Source organism: Podarcis vaucheri (genome assembly GCF_965113315.1).
Source record: "Podarcis vaucheri genome assembly, chromosome: 9".
Lineage (NCBI taxonomy): Eukaryota > Metazoa > Chordata > Lepidosauria > Squamata > Lacertidae > Podarcis > Podarcis vaucheri.
In genome coordinates, this window is record NC_138767.1 from 16,790,260 (window position 1) to 16,808,532 (window position 18,273).

At 45.9% G+C, this 18,273-nt stretch overlaps 1 protein-coding gene and 1 long non-coding RNA gene across 4 annotated transcripts in view; one reads left to right on the plus strand and one right to left on the minus strand.

The window, feature by feature from the left end:
* HERC3 (HECT and RLD domain containing E3 ubiquitin protein ligase 3) overlaps positions 1–18,273 on the plus strand; it is a 56,078-nt gene that overhangs the window by 26,402 nt on the left and 11,403 nt on the right. For 2 of the 3 annotated variants that reach the window (XM_082236341.1, XM_082236342.1), the window contains exons 6-18: positions 2,431–2,522; positions 4,218–4,348; positions 5,673–5,833; positions 7,646–7,722; positions 8,201–8,325; positions 9,824–9,886; positions 11,439–11,550; positions 12,639–12,828; positions 13,515–13,678; positions 14,910–15,023; positions 16,875–16,898; positions 16,985–17,074; positions 17,715–17,885. In XM_082236341.1, the coding sequence (XP_082092467.1) occupies positions 2,431–2,522; positions 4,218–4,348; positions 5,673–5,833; positions 7,646–7,722; positions 8,201–8,325; positions 9,824–9,886; positions 11,439–11,550; positions 12,639–12,828; positions 13,515–13,678; positions 14,910–15,023; positions 16,875–16,898; positions 16,985–17,074; positions 17,715–17,885 (1,514 nt within the window). The remainder of the gene's footprint in view (positions 1–2,430; positions 2,523–4,217; positions 4,349–5,672; positions 5,834–7,645; positions 7,723–8,200; positions 8,326–9,823; positions 9,887–11,438; positions 11,551–12,638; positions 12,829–13,514; positions 13,679–14,909; positions 15,024–16,874; positions 16,899–16,984; positions 17,075–17,714; positions 17,886–18,273) is intronic. The other variant, XM_082236343.1, reaches the window with a different exon arrangement.
* Positions 9,085–10,986, minus strand: LOC309540166. The gene is made up of 2 exons (XR_014223090.1): positions 10,460–10,986; positions 9,085–9,715 (listed from the first exon to the last, which is right to left on the minus strand). It is a non-coding gene; the product is annotated as an uncharacterized lncRNA (long non-coding RNA).

An 18,273-nucleotide genomic window follows, 5' to 3' on the forward strand; every position in this document is an offset into this window, starting at 1 on the left:
TTAGTTGTGCTCTGGCTTGGCTTCGTGTATAGGGGCGAGCTGTAATTTTGTGCCTTGTGCCAGCCAGATCTGTGTAGGGATTGCAGGGGGGTGCAGCATCAGGAGGTGCCACTATAGTTTGGCTACTGGATGGAGTCTGTAATATGTCTGTGGAGAGGGTCTGGGTTTGGGTCTGGTGTGGTTGATTGGTGACGGCGTTCTGTGTGCCTCTGGTTCTGGTGTCGGTTTTTGTGGGGAGGGCTAATTTCCAGATGTCAGGCAGGCGGGACGTGTCGTCACGCTTGTTCATGTTGTGAGGGTGTTTCTCTATCTCGATGGCTTCCATGATTATTCTCTTGTGGTGATGTTCCATGTTAAAGAGCAATTTGGAATCTGCAAAATTAATTTCGTGTCCTGTTTCTTTCATGTGTTGGAAAAGAGAGGAAGTTTTTTCTTCTTTTTTGACGGCATTCTTGTGTTCTGCGATACGTGCATTTATTCGTCTGTTTGTTTGTCCAATGTACGTGGCTGGGCAGACTTTGCAGGGTATTTCATAGACCCCTTGGTTTTCGAGCTGGATTTTGTCTTTTGGGTTTCTGAGGATATTGGCTATTTTTTGGTTGGTGCAGAAGGCTGTTTTGATATTGTGTTTATGGAGGATTTTGCTAATTTTGTCTGTAGTGCCCTTGATATAAGGAAGGAGGGCCATGCCATTGTTTTCTTCTGTGTCTTGGTTTTTGGGGGGTGTTTCTTTTTGGATTAGCTTCGTAACCTTGTTTTTCTGGTATCCATTGGCGATTAACACATTTGAGAGATTCTGTAACTCAGTTGTCAAGTGGTCTTTGTCAGCCAGGCGTTTGGTTCTGGAGATGAGAGTCTTGGCTACGGAGTTTATTTGTGCAGGGTGGTGGTGTGATTGTGCATGTAAGTAGCGGTTGGTGTGTGTTTTTTTCCGGTAGATAGTGTGTCCTAGGGAGCCATCAGGTTTTTTGTAGATTAGGACGTCAAGAAAGGGGAGTTGGTTGTTGTCTTCTATTTCCATAGTGAATTGTATTTTGGGGTGTAGGCTGTTGAGATGTGTGAGGAAGCTATCTAGTTTTTCTTTCCCGTGTGGCCAAATTACAAAGGTGTCGTCAACATATCTGAGCCAAAGTTTGGGTTTGTGTTCTGACTTGTCTAAAGCATTGGTTTCAAAGTGTTCCATGTACAAATTTGCGATGACCGGTGAGAGGGGTGATCCCATAGGTGCTCCTTCTATCTGTTTGTATCTTTGTCCATTGTGGATGAAGTACGTGTTGGTTAGGCAGTGGTTGGTCAGGTCCAGAATGTATTTGGGGGGATTGTATTTGTTTTGAATGGCTGTCAAGGCTTCATTAATGGGCACTTGAGTGAAGAGAGATACAACATCGAAGCTCACAAGTAGGTCATCGGGATGTAGGTATTGCTTCTTTATTGTTTCTATGAACTGGAAGGAGTTAGTAACGTGTGAAGCGATGGATTCTGCATAGGGCTGAAGTTGCTTAGCGAGAAATTTAGCGAGATTTTGTAGAGGTGAGCCTATGGAGCTGACTATTGGTCTGAGTGGTGTTCCTTCTTTGTGTATCTTGGGGAGACCGTAGAGTTTGGGGCATCTGGATGATTTTTCTCTGGGGATGATTTTTAGCTGGATTTCTTCACTGATAGGAGAGGCTTTTATTTTGGATTTGGTAGTTTTTTCCAGATAGGTGGTGGGATCTGTTTTTATAGGTTGGTAGGTAGGGTCTTGGAGTAGATTTGATAGTTTTGCTTGGTAGTCCGATGTGTTCATCACAACAGTGGCGTTGCCTTTGTCTGCTGGGAGAATGATTATGTTGTTGTCTTTTCTCAGGTTGGTGAGTGCTTTCTGTTCTTCTTTGTGTAAATTGGCTTAGCCAAGCCAGAGCACAACTAAATGCAGCACAGCCATCTTCTCAGAAAAACTCTTCACAAGCTCAAGAGGTCAAGACACGAAAGCTTTACCACTAATCTACACTTAATGACCCACCCAGTGGTATTCAGAATATCACTCATGAAATCACTCAAGATATCCCTCAAGTAATTAAGGAACAAAAGAAGAAAAGGCACACTAATCTAGGAACTTCCTCTCTGCCCAGAACGTTGGAGGCTATACACCACACCCCTCAACAGTATTTATAGGAACTCAAACACCAGATTCTGCTCTGTTCCAGTAACAAGAAGCCGAAAGCTCCAGCCTGAAGATGACGAGTGAGACCTCGTCGAAACGTCGCCCAGACACCCCGACTCTTACACGGGAAGACACCCGAAGACACCAAAACCTGCATATATATACATTATCTATATAATAATCTTATAGGCTGAGAAACTGAGTTTAAGAGACCAAGACTTGCCCAGAGCTGCCCTGTGAGTATTGCAATATTTCACAACCTCGTTCTTTGTTTTCTCCAACTGCAGACCGGGAGTCTCCCTGCCACGTGAAGCTCTTGAGGACTCAAAAGGTTGTCTATATCAGCTGTGGGAATGACCACACAGCAGTCCTGACAAAGGTAAAGGGAAAATCCTTATTAAGCATCATCTGGGGTACAGGTGGAGGAGACAGGAGGATTACTTGCAGGTTTTGAGTTTCCACACTTCCTATAGCACCTCCCATCTATGACTAGGCTGCTTTAATGAAAGCAGTATTCTTCTATAATGAAGAGAAATATTCCAGAATGCTTCTCCCTCACCACTGAGAAACTGTATGTACTGTCCCTTGGGTGCACACCATCTGTCTGCTTTGACTTGTTTATAATTTGTCTGCTAGATCTAAAACGTCCTCCTTTGTCACTTCTGTCTGACTTAGTTTTTATGACCTCCACAGAGACATTGGTTTGGGTATGGGCATCTTACTGTAATGCTTCTGTCCATTAAAAAAACCAAAACTAAATCAACAGCTGCCTGAGGATAAAGACAAAACAAGCACACCCCAGAGGTAGAATAGGTCTCCCCTTCTTCTTAGATTTATGTATATTACTTAATAATACTTCATTTTCTTCTACTACTACTATTCATTATTATTACTGTGGTACCTTGGTTCTCAAACGCCTTGGTACTCAAACAACTTGGAACCCAAATACCGCAAACCTGGAAGTAAGTGTTCCAGTTTGTGAACTTTTTTTGGAAGCCAAACGTGCTCGGTTTTGAGTGCCACACTTCTGTTTTGAGTGTTACTCTGAGGTCTGTCTGCTTTTGCTATTTATTTTGTGTTTTGGTTTTTGTGGCTTCTTTTTTTCATTTTTGTGACTGTGTGGAATCCAGTTCAGCAACTGATTGATTGATTGTGTGACTGCAGTATGTTGTTTATTGCTTTTGTTTTATGGATCAATGGTCTCGTTAGATAGTAAAATTCATGCTAAATGGCTGTTTTAGGGGTTCTTTTAAAAAGTCTGGAACGGATTAATCCATTTTGCATTGCTTTCAATGGGAAAGCTCGCCTTAGTTTTGAAACTAAGCTTGGGTTTTGGAACGGACTTCCGGAACGGATTAAGTTTGAGAACCAAGGTAGCACTGTAATATTATTAGTACCTCACCCTTTTGACTGGTTGCCCCAGCCACTCTGGGCCACTTCCAAAAAATATAAAAGCATAATAAAACATCAAACATTAAAAACTTTCCCACATAGATAGTTGTTTATTTCCTTGACATCTGATGGGAGGGCGTTCCACAGGATGGGCACAACTACTGAGAAGGCCCTTTCCCTGGTTCCCTGTAGCTTCACGTGAGGGAACCACCAGAAGACCCTCGGAGCTGGACCCAGAGGCGAAGCAACCTGCTCCTGTACCCAGAGCGGCGCTCATGCCAGAGGGCTTGGTGCACCACTGGGGGCTGGCCACCGAACAGGGGTCGGCATTTTGTCCGCCCGCCTTTGTAACGGCACCCCCTTGGAACGCCCCGGCTGGACCTCAGTGTCCAGGCTGAACCATGGGGGTGGAGATGCTCCTTCAGGTATACAGGGCCGAGGCCCTTTAGGGCGTTGAAGGTCAGCACCAACACTTTGAATTGTGCTCGGAAACATCTTTGGGTGCCGGCAAATAACGTCGTTTGCTACTGGAGATGATCTTTGAAATTCCTATGGCTGCCTGTGGTTTGGCTGCGGGACTTGAGCACCGCTAAAGCAGCTTTCCTGTTCAGCTGGGCGAGCAGCCGGTGCTGTTGTGAGTTCTCTTAAGTGGACCTATTGTTATCTGCCCTTTCTTTGCCAGAGTGGAGGGGTGTTTACTTTCGGCTCGGGCTCCTGTGGGCAGCTTGGCCACGATTCCTTGAACGATGAAGTCAACCCCAGAAGGGTCCTGGAGCTGATGGGCAGTGAGGTGTCCCAAATCGCTTGTGGTAGGTGAGTGAGCGCTTTGGTTCTTCCTTCGCAAGTGTGTGGCGCGGCGACAGGGGAATGGTCAGCCTTGCTTGCCCCCTAGCACAGTAGAAACCGCAGCAGCTGGAATCTGCCGGGCTCAGAGTAGGATAATGGCGCTGCACGTTCTTTCATATATCTTACATGTTCTCTGTACAGTGGTACCTCGGGTTACAAACACTTTGGGTTACAGACGCCGCTAACCTGGAAGTAGTACCTCGGGTTAAGAACTTTGCCCCAGGATGAGAACAGAAATCGCATGCCGGCGGCAGTGGGAGGCCCCATTAGCTAAAGTGGTACCTCAGGTTAAGAACGGTTTCAGGTTAAGAACGGACCTCCGGAACAAATTAAGTTCGTAACCAGAGGCACCACTGTATATAAATCTGTTCTTAAATTAAGTGGCCATTGCTGTTCTGTTGCAGCGAGAGGTTAGGATGCGCAATGGCATCCCTGAAAGCTGCAGGTTCGTATTTGGAATTTTGAAGACAGCTCAGTGCATTTCTTTATATCCGTTACGGCCAGATACATACGAGGGTGGAGGGTGGGAAAAGTAGTATACTGAATAAGTGTTTAAATTGTAATATGGTTGGGGGAAGATAGTATTTATTGTTTATTCAGTTTATGTCCCACCCTTCCTCCCAGAGGAAGCCAAGGTGGCAAACTGATCCACAGCTTTAAACAAAGCATTTTGTTCCAAAACATTGGTTTTATTCCCTGCAGTGTGGTGAGAGCCAGTGTAGTGTAGTGGTTAAGAGCAGTAGTCTCGTAATCTGGGGAACCGGGTTCGCGTCTCCGCTCCTCCACACGCAGCTGCTGGGTGACCTTGGGCCAGTCACACTTCTTTGAAGTCTCTCAGCCCCACTCACCTCACAGAGTGTTTGTTGTGGGGGAGGAAGGGAAGGGAGAATGTTAGCCGCTTTGAGACTCCTTCCGGTAGTGATAAAGCGGGTTATCAAATCCAAACTCCTCCTCTTCTCTTCATTGCAGGGGGTTGGATTAGATGAACCTTGGGGTCCCTTGCAACAGTTCTATGATTTAAAACATTCCAAAAACAAGAGTTAAAAGCTTTCCACCCTTTGATCCCGGGGCTGGCAGGAACCGTTTTTTCCAGCCACCAAATGTATGCACAAAGATGAATGTTTTCCAATCCCTCTTAACAGTTAATAATGAAAGAACAAAACACTTTCTCTACTCCATTATTTTTTTTTACTGATTTTATTCCTGCTTTTAAAAAAGCAACTGTAAGCAGAAATATATATCTGTGCAGACTCTTACGAACTTTGCAATATTTTTGTTCTGTTGTTTGCAGGCAGCACACTCTCGCCTTTGTGCCTTCTTCAGGAATTATCTATGCATTTGGCTGCGGAACCAGAGGCCAGCTGGGAACTGGACACACCTGCAGTCTTAAATGTCCGTCCCCAGTCAAAGGCCCCTGGGCAGCTCACAATGAACAAATCTCTGGTAGATCAGGTAAGTTGTGACTTGAACAGAAGCAAAGCTGAGATTCTGACAATTCTGACACGTGCTCAGTGGGTGTAGGCGAAACCAGTAGGTGTAGGTGAGACCAGTTGAGACCAGTCAGAGTGCAAGTAAGCCTGAATATGCTGTTCTACCTTAGATATCGATCAAGCCATCACATTGCTTATTATTGACGTGTGTCATGTCCTTCTAGATTGTGAGCCTGAGAGCAGGGGGGCTGTCTTAGTGCTGATTTTTGTAAGCTGCTATGGAAAGGGGTTTTTTGTTTGGTTTTTTGCTAAAGGGTGGGTTATAGTTGCCATAAATAAATAAATAAATCACACATTTGTTTCTGAAGCAGCAAATTGATAATGCCCCAGCTTTACCATCTGTTGGGAATGTTGAAGAGTGACAGCTAGTGTGCTGTCACTTTTTTCTCTCTCTGTGCTGACAAAAAAGAGTCCATTATGGATGAGAACTTAAGGCCTCCATCTGCACTAAACATTTAAAGCAGTGTTAAACCACTTTTTAAAATCAATTTTTTAATTTGATTTTCCAAAAAAAAGAAGAAGAAAAGAAAGAAAAAGAATAAAGTTACATCAAAATGTCATACACATTCATGTATTGAGATTACTCTGAATCTCCTGACTCTCCCCTCCCCCTATCCTATCCGTGGGTCCTCTTAATTCTGTTTTCATCTGCATATCAATATTTCTCCAAGTTTTTCATCTTCCTAAATTATCTGTAGTTTCTATTACATTACAAATGTATTTAAAATCCTGCTAATGTTTTGACCTGTTTGCAGTGATTTTGTACATACGTTATAAACATTTCCCATTCTTTTTTAAAATTTCTTGTCTTCTTGGTCCCTGAGCTTCCCAGTTAATTTTGCCATTTCGGCATAGTTCATCAACTTGATCTGCCATAGTGTTACACCACTTTAGACAGCCATGACTTCCCCCAAGGAATCCTGGGAACTGTAGTTTTGTTAAGGGTCCTGAGAGTTGTTAGGAGACTCTTCACATGCAGAAAAGCCCAAGTTTGATCCCCTGTGTCTCCAGTTAGGAATGGGAACAACTCTGGCCTGAAACCCTAGAGAGCTGCTGGCGAGCAATGTAGACAGTACTGAACCAGACAGATCATGGGCCTCCCTTGGTGTAAGCCAGCTTCCTGTGCTGCTGCTCTGCACTGTGTCACAGTATGCCAAATAAAATTGAGTCCTCAGCTAAGTTTCAGAAGAGCATGCTGCTTAGAGGGGAGACAGTCCACCATTTCACAGTTTCTGAGACAACAGTTAATGCAGCAAAGAGAAAGCAGTGGCATAAATTCTAAATAATGTAAATTAAGAACATTGAGTTGTGCCAGGCAGACAGCCACTCCAAAGAGGCATTATGATCTATAGCATGAGTAGGCAAACTAAGGCCCAGGGGCTGGATGCGGCCCAATTGCCTTCTAAATCCAGACCACGGGCGGTCTGGGAATCAGTGTGTTTTTACATGAGTAATATGTGTCCTTTTATTTAAAATGCATCTCTGGGTTATTTGTGGGCCTGCCTGGTGTTTTTACATGAGTAGAATGTGTGCTTTTATTTAAAATGCATCTCTGGGTTATTTGTGGGGCATAGGAATTCGTTCATTATTATTTTTTTCAAAATATAGTCCGGCCCCGCACAAGGTCTGAGGGACAGTGAACCGGCCCCCTGCTGAAAAAGTTTGCTGGCCCCTGAATAGCTTTTGTGATCCTGGTTTGCAAGGGGAAAGGAAGTACGTAGGGTGTTTGTGAGTACTGTGCTGTAACTAATTTGCTTCGTTCTTCTCCCAACAGATGCGTGTAAATATTACATTGTTAAACATATCTTCTCTGGAGGAGACCAAACGTTTGTGCTTTGCTCTGAAACAGAGGTAAATAGGGGCCACAGCTGGTAGGGACGTTATTTGGCTGCTTCTCCTTTCTTCCCTGAGTGGGTCTCAAACTCATGCACTTCTGATAAGAGGGCAAACTTTATATGCAAAGGAAAGGCAGGTCCCATATATGACACAACTGTAACATCACTTGGCTTGGACGAACACTCCAGCATTCAGTGACAGGACCAGAATTGGGCAGGGCAGGAGAATGAGATGCTGTCCATAATGAGGTTGGAGAGGACATCCAAACAGTCCCCGGGGAGGATGGTTCTTGGAGCTGATACATATCATCTCTGTTTAAGTTATCTAGTTGTAGGCATGGCCTATTCTGGGGTGGGGGTGGCGCATGGTAGGAAACCCCAGCCAAAAGGGCCTCCCTAGAGGGAAGCTCCCCTTGCATGTTAACAAAAGCTGCAGTGAAGCCCCTCCAATCCCACTTGGCGAAATCCGCGTTGAGACCTACCTCCTTTTCCAGAATTCTCAGCCAGCGGATGATTTCCGGGCCATAAATCAAAGTGACTACACCTGTTTGATTAATGACGATACAATAGACATGTGGAGACAAAAGCTTTCGGAAAAGAACAATCCTAATTCAGTGAAGTATGTTCCTTTTTTGCTTTTCTGACGCACTGTTCAGTATTTCTTCCTTGTGGCTTCGTATGAAATCTTCACAGGTGTTCAAGGGTTGGGACGTAACCTCTGGAAACAGTATGGTTGCCCTTGGATGGGATGTGTTTGAGCTGCTCCTCCTGTTCTGAAATGACCCTGTAAGCTCATCCGTGGCCTATAGGCTCCTGTAAACCTCATTTTTTTGTCGTCTCCACCCCTGAGATGTGTGTGCCATAATTTCTGCCTTCCAGAGTGGAACTGAAAATCAGAATCCTTTTCTTGCATCACGCACCAGTGAATGTGCTGTTCTCTCTTGGCTGCTGGAGCAGCGGACTTGCAGCTCAGGGTAGACAGAGGGCCTGCTCAGATTGTTGCTTCCACTGAGTGATGTAATGGCTTACATCAGATGCTGCAGAACTGCAACTCCCATCAGCCCCAGCAAGCACGGCCAATGGCCAGGGATGATGGGTATTGTAGTTCATCAGCATCTGCATGGCCAACATCCTTGGCTTACATCAAGCTGTCGATGGAGACTCTGCAGCTCTCTGCTGTAGGCGCGTTCTAGTGTTGAGTCAGAGTTTGTTTCCAAGTATCACTTTCCAAATTTCCCAGCTACTTGTTTAGTCGTCTTCTGCCAGGCTACAATACTTTATGGCATTTCTAAAATAGATGTGGGTGGTAGACCACACATGTGTAAAAGCCAGAGGCTATCTAAGGAGATGTAGACAGTCGTTTAGGCAACCATTGCCATTGTTTTTATTCTTTTTATTGCCAGTTTTTTTTCTACTCTGAAATCCCTTTGTGATATTTTATGGGAAGTGATTCATAAATGGAATCAAATAATTTGTTGATGGGTTTCTGAAAGCAAGGAAATTCTAGGCACTTGTTTTTTGGGGGCACCAGAGGAAGCGACTTAACTTTTAGAAATACTTCACGATCTTCAAGTGAGGGCTAGTCAACTAGTTTCCCAAACTTGGTGAAAAAAGTTCAGTGGGTAGGGGAGCTGCTGCTGTCTGGATTTCTGTTATGGACTCCTCTGCATCACATGGATAATTTTCATCCTGTCTTCAGAGGTCCCCAGCAACATTTGGCAGTGGCCCTGAAGAAACCCCTCCAGAGATGGGCAGGTGGAATCCATGCTTTGAGTTGTTTGATTCAGTACTTCTGAGGCGTGACACAATTGTCCCATGCTGAAGCTGCCTCAGTCAGCCTCCACAAGGCGGACAGTATTGAGGCTGGGTTTGGAATTCCCTTTCTCGTGCAGCTCCAAAGGGAGAACGGGCCACCTGATGTCATAGTGACACCACGAGACTGACCCCTGGGCAGCCAATCTCCACAGATGTCACTTAGGCTACCCTTGCTGGTTCCATGATAATTTCACCTCAGAGCAAGGGCAATGGAACTCAAAAAGTAAATATACTATGTGAAAAACAACAGCGTGGCCATATAATCCATGTCTCTCTCTCTCTCCTTGTCCCTCCACTCTAAGCAGTGAGGTTGTGCAGATCCTGTCCTCGGCTGCCTGCTGGAACGGGAGCTTCTTAGAAAAGAAGTAAGTGCCTTAAACTTACATAGGGCAGGAGGAAACATAGGCTTAGTCCCTGCAGTGGTGACTCTTGATCAAGCAGATGTAAAGCAGGTGGCCAATGAGGTTTCAGTCTATGAGGGCCAGTGTGGTCTAGTGGTCAGGGTGTTGGACTAGGACCTTGGAGACCCGGGTTCAAATCCAGGGAGCTCACTGTGTGACCTTGGGCCCAACCATCATCTCTTAGCCATTAACCTATGTCACAGGGTTGTTGTGAAAATAATACAGAGATGGGGAGAGCCATGTTTTTGCCAATTTGAGATCCAGAGGGGGTGGGGAAGGTGAGAATTATTATATTTTAAGCAATAAGAAGTAGTTGGTGGCTTCCTGACCAAGGAGGGTGGAGGCATAGAAGAGGGGGAAATACTTGGACCCCCAAGACTAGCTGTTCTGCAAATCCTAGTGACGGTTACATAAGAGGCCTCACAGCCTAGGGCCAAACATGTGGAGGGGAGGAGGGACACTGCCTGACCTAGCAGCTTTATGTAAGATTTTTGACGGCTGATGCAGGCATAGAAAAAGCTCCCTGGCTGAACTTACATCCTGTCAGAACCAATTCTGTGTGCTGGCTCTGTACCATTAGGATAACATGATCCTCCAGGCGCCTTGGAAGGAACCTTCTCGGGTCCATTGTCTGTGTTGCTATGGCAATGGTAGCTAAGGTATCAGGGGCTACGTTTAGCTCTCTATGCATCCTATGAGCTTTTAGCAGTCAACTGGCAAATACAGTACATGATTTAAATGGAGCTTCTTCCCCAAGAGGGCACCTGCTGTTGCACCTCAGCAGCTAACTTAGCAGCATGTTTGTGCTGGGGAAGGAATTTGTGGTTGGCGTTTGGAGCACTGACGTGCTCATGGAACGGCACTTCCACCTGTAAAATGCTTCAGACGTTGCTTGTGATGTAACATCTCAAGAGCGTGTTAAGCTGCAGGTTTTTTTTTTGTTTTACTAGAAGGATTGCAGGTCTAGATTACTGGGTGTCGTCTTTCCTCGCTTCACATCAGCGAGAGAATCTCCAGCTGGAACTAGCAAATACTCACGTAATCTATCATCCTTTCCCCCACCATCAGGTGCTTCCAGAAAGCCAATAAACTGGGCATGAAAGCAATTCCCATTCTTTGCAGTTGGTATTCCTTTACAACTGGCATTCAGTTGGCAAATTGCTGCCGAACCTACAATCGGCACATGGTTGCTAAATAAGCTGTGGTTTTATACAGCTCCCCCAGGGGCAGTCAGATTCTGTGGAAAGAGTGCTAAAATTCTGCTGAGTGACAGAATTCTACTGAGAGAAGTGCAAGTCCCTTGCGTGGTTGTAAGTTGCTCGTTGGTCTTGCTGATACTCCTGATAAGGATTCATCTTCAACATAATAGGAAGTTTCTATGGGCAACTATTAATTACAGAGTCTGGAGCTGCGTATAGGTTAAGTAGCTCAAACGTTAATAATTACTGTTTGTAAATACATTGCACACCAGGAATATTTCTCCCTCTGTCTCTCAATTTTCATTTTCGTTTTGTAGAATAGACGAACATTTTAAAACGAGTCCCAAAATTCCAGGGGTCGACTTGAATTCCACCAGACTGATGTTTGATAAGCTGATGACGTCCCAGCATTCCATCTTGCTTGACCAGGTGCAGACTTCAAAGGCGTTAAATTTTTTAAGCTTTCTGCTTTGTACAGAGCTTTTGGGAGGAGATCATGGGAAAACTCATAAGAGAGCAAAGCCACAACCTGTTCATTAGTATGACTCAGTACCGTCCTAAGGGCATACCTTGGCAAACATCTCGTAGGTCCCCCCCCTTCATGTGCAAAATACAAAACATTTTGCCTCGAGTGCATGTCTGAAACCTGGATGCTGGTTCTCCTGATGAAGCCAAACTTTCCCAGTTTGGAATACAGTGGCACCTCGGGTTAAGTACTTAATTCGTTCCAGAGGTCCGTTCTTAACCTGAAACTGTTCTTAACCTGAAGCACCACTTTAGCTAATGGGACCTCCAGCTGCTGCCGCGCCGCCAGAGCACGATTTCTGTTCTCATCCTGAAGCAAAGTTCTTAACCCGAGGTACTATTTCTGGGTTATTTCTTGGTTAGCATAGTCTGTAACCTGAAGCATATGTAACCTGAAGCGTATATAACCCGAGGTACCACTGTACAGTGTGCAATCGCAAGCCAGATCTAAACGTTCCCAAATCTGTTGTACAGTGGTACCTCGGGTTACATACGCTTCAGGTTACATACGCTTCAGGTTACAGACTCCACTAACCCAGAAATAGTACCTCGGGTTAAGAACTTTGCTTCAGGATGAGAACAGAAATCGTGCTCCGGCAGCAGCGGGAGGTCCCATTAGCTAAAGTGGTGCTTCAGGTTAAGAACAATTTCAGGTTAAGAACAGATCTCCGGAACGAATTAAGTACTTAAGCCGAGGTACCACTGTAGTTGTTTGCCATGACACCACGGCACTCCCTGTCACTTTCCCTCCTCTCTTACCTAAACCAAGCTCCAACACCTACTTTGGAGATCACTAAGTTTCACCATGACTTTGTAGAATTCCAAATACACTGGTTGAGTCTCCATTTCTGGAGGCCTGTCGAATTTGCTCCTTTTGTGACTGGTTCATATACTTGGGTTGGCTCCACAGTGCCAGAGTTGAGCTGGAACAAACCTGTGTGGCTGCAGTAGAGCTATGTTTTGAGCCTCATTTCTTTCCCCCCTCTTTGCAGATCCTGAAGAGCTTCGAAAGCTTTTTGATCCCAGGGCTGCCCAGTTCCCCACCGGATGTTGAAGCCATGAGAATCTACCTGATTCTCCCAGAGTTCCCGCCGTTTCAAGACTCAAAGTACTATGTCACCTTAACTCTTCCCTTGGCGATGGCGATTCTGCGTCTGGACAGGAACCCCAGTAAAGTCTTAGGTAGGAGATGCACACCAAGTCCCGCCCCCCTGTTCTTCACACCACTTTTGCTCTCCTACATTGCTGTGGCCATTAACTATGCTTGTAGGGTTGATGGGAATTTTAACATCCAGAGGTCCAGTTTTCCCCCATACCTGGTGTAAAGCGACTGCTTGTGGGGTTCAAGGCGTATTCAGCCACACTACCATAAACTAGGGATGGGGAACCTGCGGTCCTCCAGATATTGCCGAGCTGCAACTCTCGGCACCCCTGCCATCAGCTGTCTTTTCGTCAAGTGTGAAGCTTGACAAAGAGCGAAGACCTTTTTGCACTACTTACTTGGGAATATAAGGCCCACGCAGTTCAGTGGGACTTGCTCCTTAAGTGAACATGCTGAAGATCTGTAGGAATGCATTTATCAAACTGCAAATCTGACCCCATTCATATGCTGGGATTTTAGTGTTTACAAATAGTATAGGCATCATACATTGGTGGTTCTTCCCTCCCCCCCCCCCCAGCAAATATGCCTGTTAATAGGATCATCATAATGCTCCTGAAGCCTTGGAGGTTTTTAAGCAGAGGTTGGATGGCCATTTGCCATGTATGATCTAGTTGAGATCTGTCATGTTTGATCTAGATGACACTCCAACTACGATTCTGTGATTAAGCTAATAGCTACATGTTTTGCTTTGTGTAACCCTGTTTAGATAACTGGTGGTCTCAGGTGTGTCCAGGGTACTTCTTGAGGCTGGTGGATCTCTATAAAGGTGCCGTGGTTTACCTCTTGAACGGAAGAAAAACATTATTGATCCCTGTCTTGTATGGCAGTTACATCACAGCTGCACTCAAGCTTCTGGAGAAACTTCATAAAGTAAGGAAACTGCGGTGGTTGTGTCCCTGTGCAGAGTGGCCGTTTTCGCACGTCATGTCAAACCACCATTTAACTTTACACGAATCGAGCCCCTGTGAGCACGAGCAAGACTCACGAACACCCCATCCCCTCTCCAGCTTATTTCCCGGAGGAGAAATAAACCAGGGTTCCGTTTCACTTCTCCTGTCTTGTCAGCAGCACACATGAACCAGGAATTGTGGTTTAGCAAGCAAGCCCACTTCAAAAACCAAGTTGGTTTTGTTTTAAATTGGCTAGGATGTAATTTGAGCCACGTTTTATGGCGTGCACATAATGATCGGCCAAGAATCTATCAAAGCAAATCGGAATCCTGCTTTGTTCCTCTTCCTACCAACCCAAGAAGAGGGAGGGGAAGGGGAAGCAGGTGTGCAAGGCAAGCCCTTTGCATGGGCTCCTTAGAAAACGGTGCCAATCGTTGGTTCATCCAGCTCCACTGATTGGCAGTGGCTCTCCACAATTTCAGACAGAGCCCTCTCCCAGCCCTTTCTGGGAGTGCTACGTATTGAACTTGGGATCTTCTGCATGCAAAACATGTTAGTAATCACAATTACCATGCGTTAACCTACCCTTCACTATCAATTCCCAGAGTTTGGGGCCGGGGGTGTCGCAGCAATTTAAAATCACAGCATTAAAAACAGTTCAAAGCAAGTTAGTCGCAGGAATAGGGTGGGCCCTAAGATCACCTATCTCAGGTGTCAAAAGTCAAGGTAAAGAGCTGTTTCTTCCACTATTGCATGCTCTACCACTGAGGCTCAGCCCTTCCCTTTTCCTGCTAGGGTTAAACTATGGTGTCGCCTTTGATGCAAATGCTGTCAACATGCACAGTGGAAGTTTGTCCTTGTGCTGGGCCCTTTTGGTGTCTAGGCTCAGACCACACCTTGTTTTGATGTACAAAGGTTGTGGTTTGTTTTGCTATGCGCCCGTGTAGGCTCTTCTGCAAAGGTTAAATCTCCTTTGCTTTCATTATGCACCTAGTTCTGTGCACTGGGCTTGTGTTGACCACTCATTCCTCCGCTGTGACCTTTCTGTTCTCGGTGTTCCTTCTATTCCTAAACTTGTTCAGCACGTGTCTGTACTAGTACTGCTTGTAACTGACTTAAATGTTGGGTTTTCATGCCGTTTTGTTTGAGGGAGCTGGTTATTATTCTCTGCTTCTTCAAATAAGTGTTTTACTTCTTCTTTCCCAAATCAGGTAAATCAGAAAGTAAAACACGTAGAATATGACAAGTTTTATATCCCAGAGATTTCCAGTCTGGTGGATATCCAGGAAGACTACCTGATGTGGTTTTTGCATCAAGCTGGAATGGTAAGAGGTGTCATGCAGTTGTTTGTGAGGGGAGGGAACAATCCAGGGTTTGCAGCTGTAAAGCTATGAGCGTTGTGTCAAAGTGGATCACGGTACAAATGCAAATTCCACAGTCGTTATAAGATTTTATTGTAAGTGGTCAGCGTGCATATGTAGCTTGTTTTCAAGATTTGGATGTCAGGGAAACATGGAAAGTTTAGGGATTATGTGGTCTCCCAGTAGGATCCAAGAGAGACGGGTTGATGTGGACATTAGAGATAAAGTGGTAGACAGCAAAGAGGAAAGAACAGTTGTTCAGGATATTGAAATCCCATGTGGAACCTTAAACTTGAGTTCCAAGTCTGTTTTCAGATCATTCTCCTCACAAGGGCTAGAAGCTGGGGTTTTCCCCCCATTTCCCCCATTTTTTTAAAGAAAAAACCCAGCAATGTTCTCAAAATAGCAAGCGTTTGTGTGTATAAGATATCTATACATGCATGCATGTAAAATATCTCCAGTGTAGGTAGTATAGAAACCAGGTGGGCTGCTAGGCTGTTTGGGGCAAACCATGACCATCTTCCCCATGTTTGGCATCCCATATGGTCTCAGGTATGGGAAACTTCAAGATGCAGCTAAAGATACAGTTAATGGCCAATATCCCAAGAACTGCAAGATTAGTTGTGTGTCCGGTGGACCTTTTAGAAATGTGTTTCTTGAGCAGCAGCTTCCTCCCCCACCCCAGTGTTGTGTGACAAACTTTCCTTTGAAACGTGGGAGGGGGAGGCACTGGGAACTGAAGGAGAGACACCCTCCTGTTGGATTAGAGGCCAGAGGAGAGGCCTAGGGCATTGGGTAGGAGCGAGTCCCTAGCCAGCAGGTGAGGTGAGGTGATGGTGGAACTCTTGAGTCTTTAAGACGAGAGCCCTGAGCCCAAAAGCAGGGTGGGGAGCGAACAAAAAGATGTGGGAGAAATGGAAACGCAGAAGGACTTGTCTGTGAAAGGAACACTGGACCCTAAATAAAACATATCTGGCACTTCTCTAGCAGGTTCTGTTCATTCTTGGTTCGAGAGGCATGAACCAACCTTCTCTACCAAATGGGTTTGGGTGGGTCCTAGAGCCACTACTCCACAGAGAGGCAGCTTGTGTGTGTGCATGTAGTTTGCAAACCACAAAAAAGACTTTGTTTTAATCTAGCGCATGGGTAGGCAAACTAAGGCCCTGGGGGCCGGATCCGGACCAATCGCCTTCTAAATCCAGCCTGCAGACAGTCCGGGAATCAGCGTGTTTTTACATGAGTAGAATGTGTGCTTTTATTTAAAATGCATCTCTGGGTTATTTGTGGGGCATAGGAATTCGTTAATTCCCCCTCCCCAAAAAACAGTCCGGCCTCCCACAAGGTCTGAGGGACAGTGGACCGGCCCCCTGCTGAAGCAGTTTGCTGACCCCTGATCTATTGCTTATGGTGTAGAACTTGGACAGAGGAGCCACATATCTTATTGGGGGTGGGGTCAGCCACCCGCATTATCTGCTCCTAAGCCTACCTCATACCGTATTTTTTGCACCATAACACTCACTTTTTTTCTCCTAAAAAGTAAGGGGAAATGTCTGTGCGTGTTATGGAGGGAATGCCTACGGGTGGCATGCCTACGGATTTTCCTCCTCTAAAAACTACGTGCGTGTTATGGTCGGGTGCGTGCTATAGAGCGAAAAATACGGTATTGTTGTTGTGAGAACATAGGCTACCCTTTGGGGGAAGGATAGGATTAAAACATAACTGGTGGTACTGCTCTAAGTAAAAGCTCACACATTATTCATTCTCTCTCTCTCTCTCTCTCTCTCTGTCTTGCCTCGTCCTTTTCCCTCTCCCCAGAAAGTCAGACCATCAATTATGCAGGTAACCATTCCAATTACTCTTGCCAAAGTAGTTCTCAGCAGAGGCCCGGGCTGCCACCGCTAAATTGAACTGCTCCTACTTTCCAGGATGCCGTGACTCTGTGCTCTTACCCTTTCATCTTCGACGCGCAAGCCAAGACCAAGATGCTGCAGACAGATGCTGAGCTGCAGATGCAGGTAGGGCGGCCAGGTCTCCTCTTTCTGCCAATCCCAGCCGTTTTCATCCATGCATTTATTTATTAACATATTTTCTGCACTGACCTTTGCCCCCCCCAAAAAAAAACGGTCACAAGGGTTTTCCGTATTATGAAAAGCATTAATCAAACCCTTGAAACAACAAGGAAAACGTCACAGCATAATGAAAGTAGTATCAATTTTGGAGGGGGACTTTTTCCCTTTTTTGGGGGGGGGGATTAAAAAATGGGATGCCAGATTTCCTACTGGCTCTTGATCTTCAATAACTTTTGCAAAATCTGTGCGGAGGCACACGGCACACCTTTCCCCAGTCCTCCTACGTGGATATTTTTAGCAGGGAAATAGGCACTCTTCCTGGCCCAGTCAAGATATTTCCAAACACTAGGAAGGGGCAAAGCGAGTTAGGAGGGCATCCTTGCAAAGCAGCTGGTTTTACAGGAATGTTGTTTTCAGGAGGCAACACAACATCACTTCTACCCCCTGCCCAAAGCGAATTGCCAGTAAACCCTGTTTCCACAGATGCCACTTCCTCTATGCCGGGAATGGAGAACCCAGGGGCTCAGTACATTTGTTGTTTGTCGTTGCTGCTGCCGCTCTTGACTTTTGTATGTGGTTTTGATAGGTGGCCATCAGTGGGGCGAATCTGCAGAACGTTTTCATGCTCCTCACCCTTGAGCCCCTCTTGGCTCGAAGCCCCTTCCTGGTCCTCCATGTTCGTAGGACCAACTTGGTTGGCGATGCCTTGAGGGAGTTGAGCATCCATTCGGATATTGACCTGAAAAAGCCTCTGAAGGTAAGGCCCAGTGGCAGCTCCTCGCTGCAATAGTTTGTTTGGTGTTTGGCCCTGGCCCTCCTCAGGTAAAGGTAAAGGTACCCCTGCCCGAACGGGCCAGTCTTGACAGACTCTGGGGTTTGTGCGCCCATCTCACTTAAGAGGCCGGGGGCCAGCGCTGTCCGGAGACACTTCCAGGTCACGTGGCTAGCGTGACAAAGCTGCATCTGGCGAGCCAGCGCAGCACACGGAACGCCGTTTACCTTCCCGCTGATAAGCGGTACCTATTTATCTACTTGCACCCGGGGGTGCTTTCGAACTGCTAGGTTGGCAGGCGCTGGGACCGAGCAGCGGGAGCGCACCCCGCCGCGGGGATTCGAACCGCCGACCTTTCGATCGGCAAGCCCTA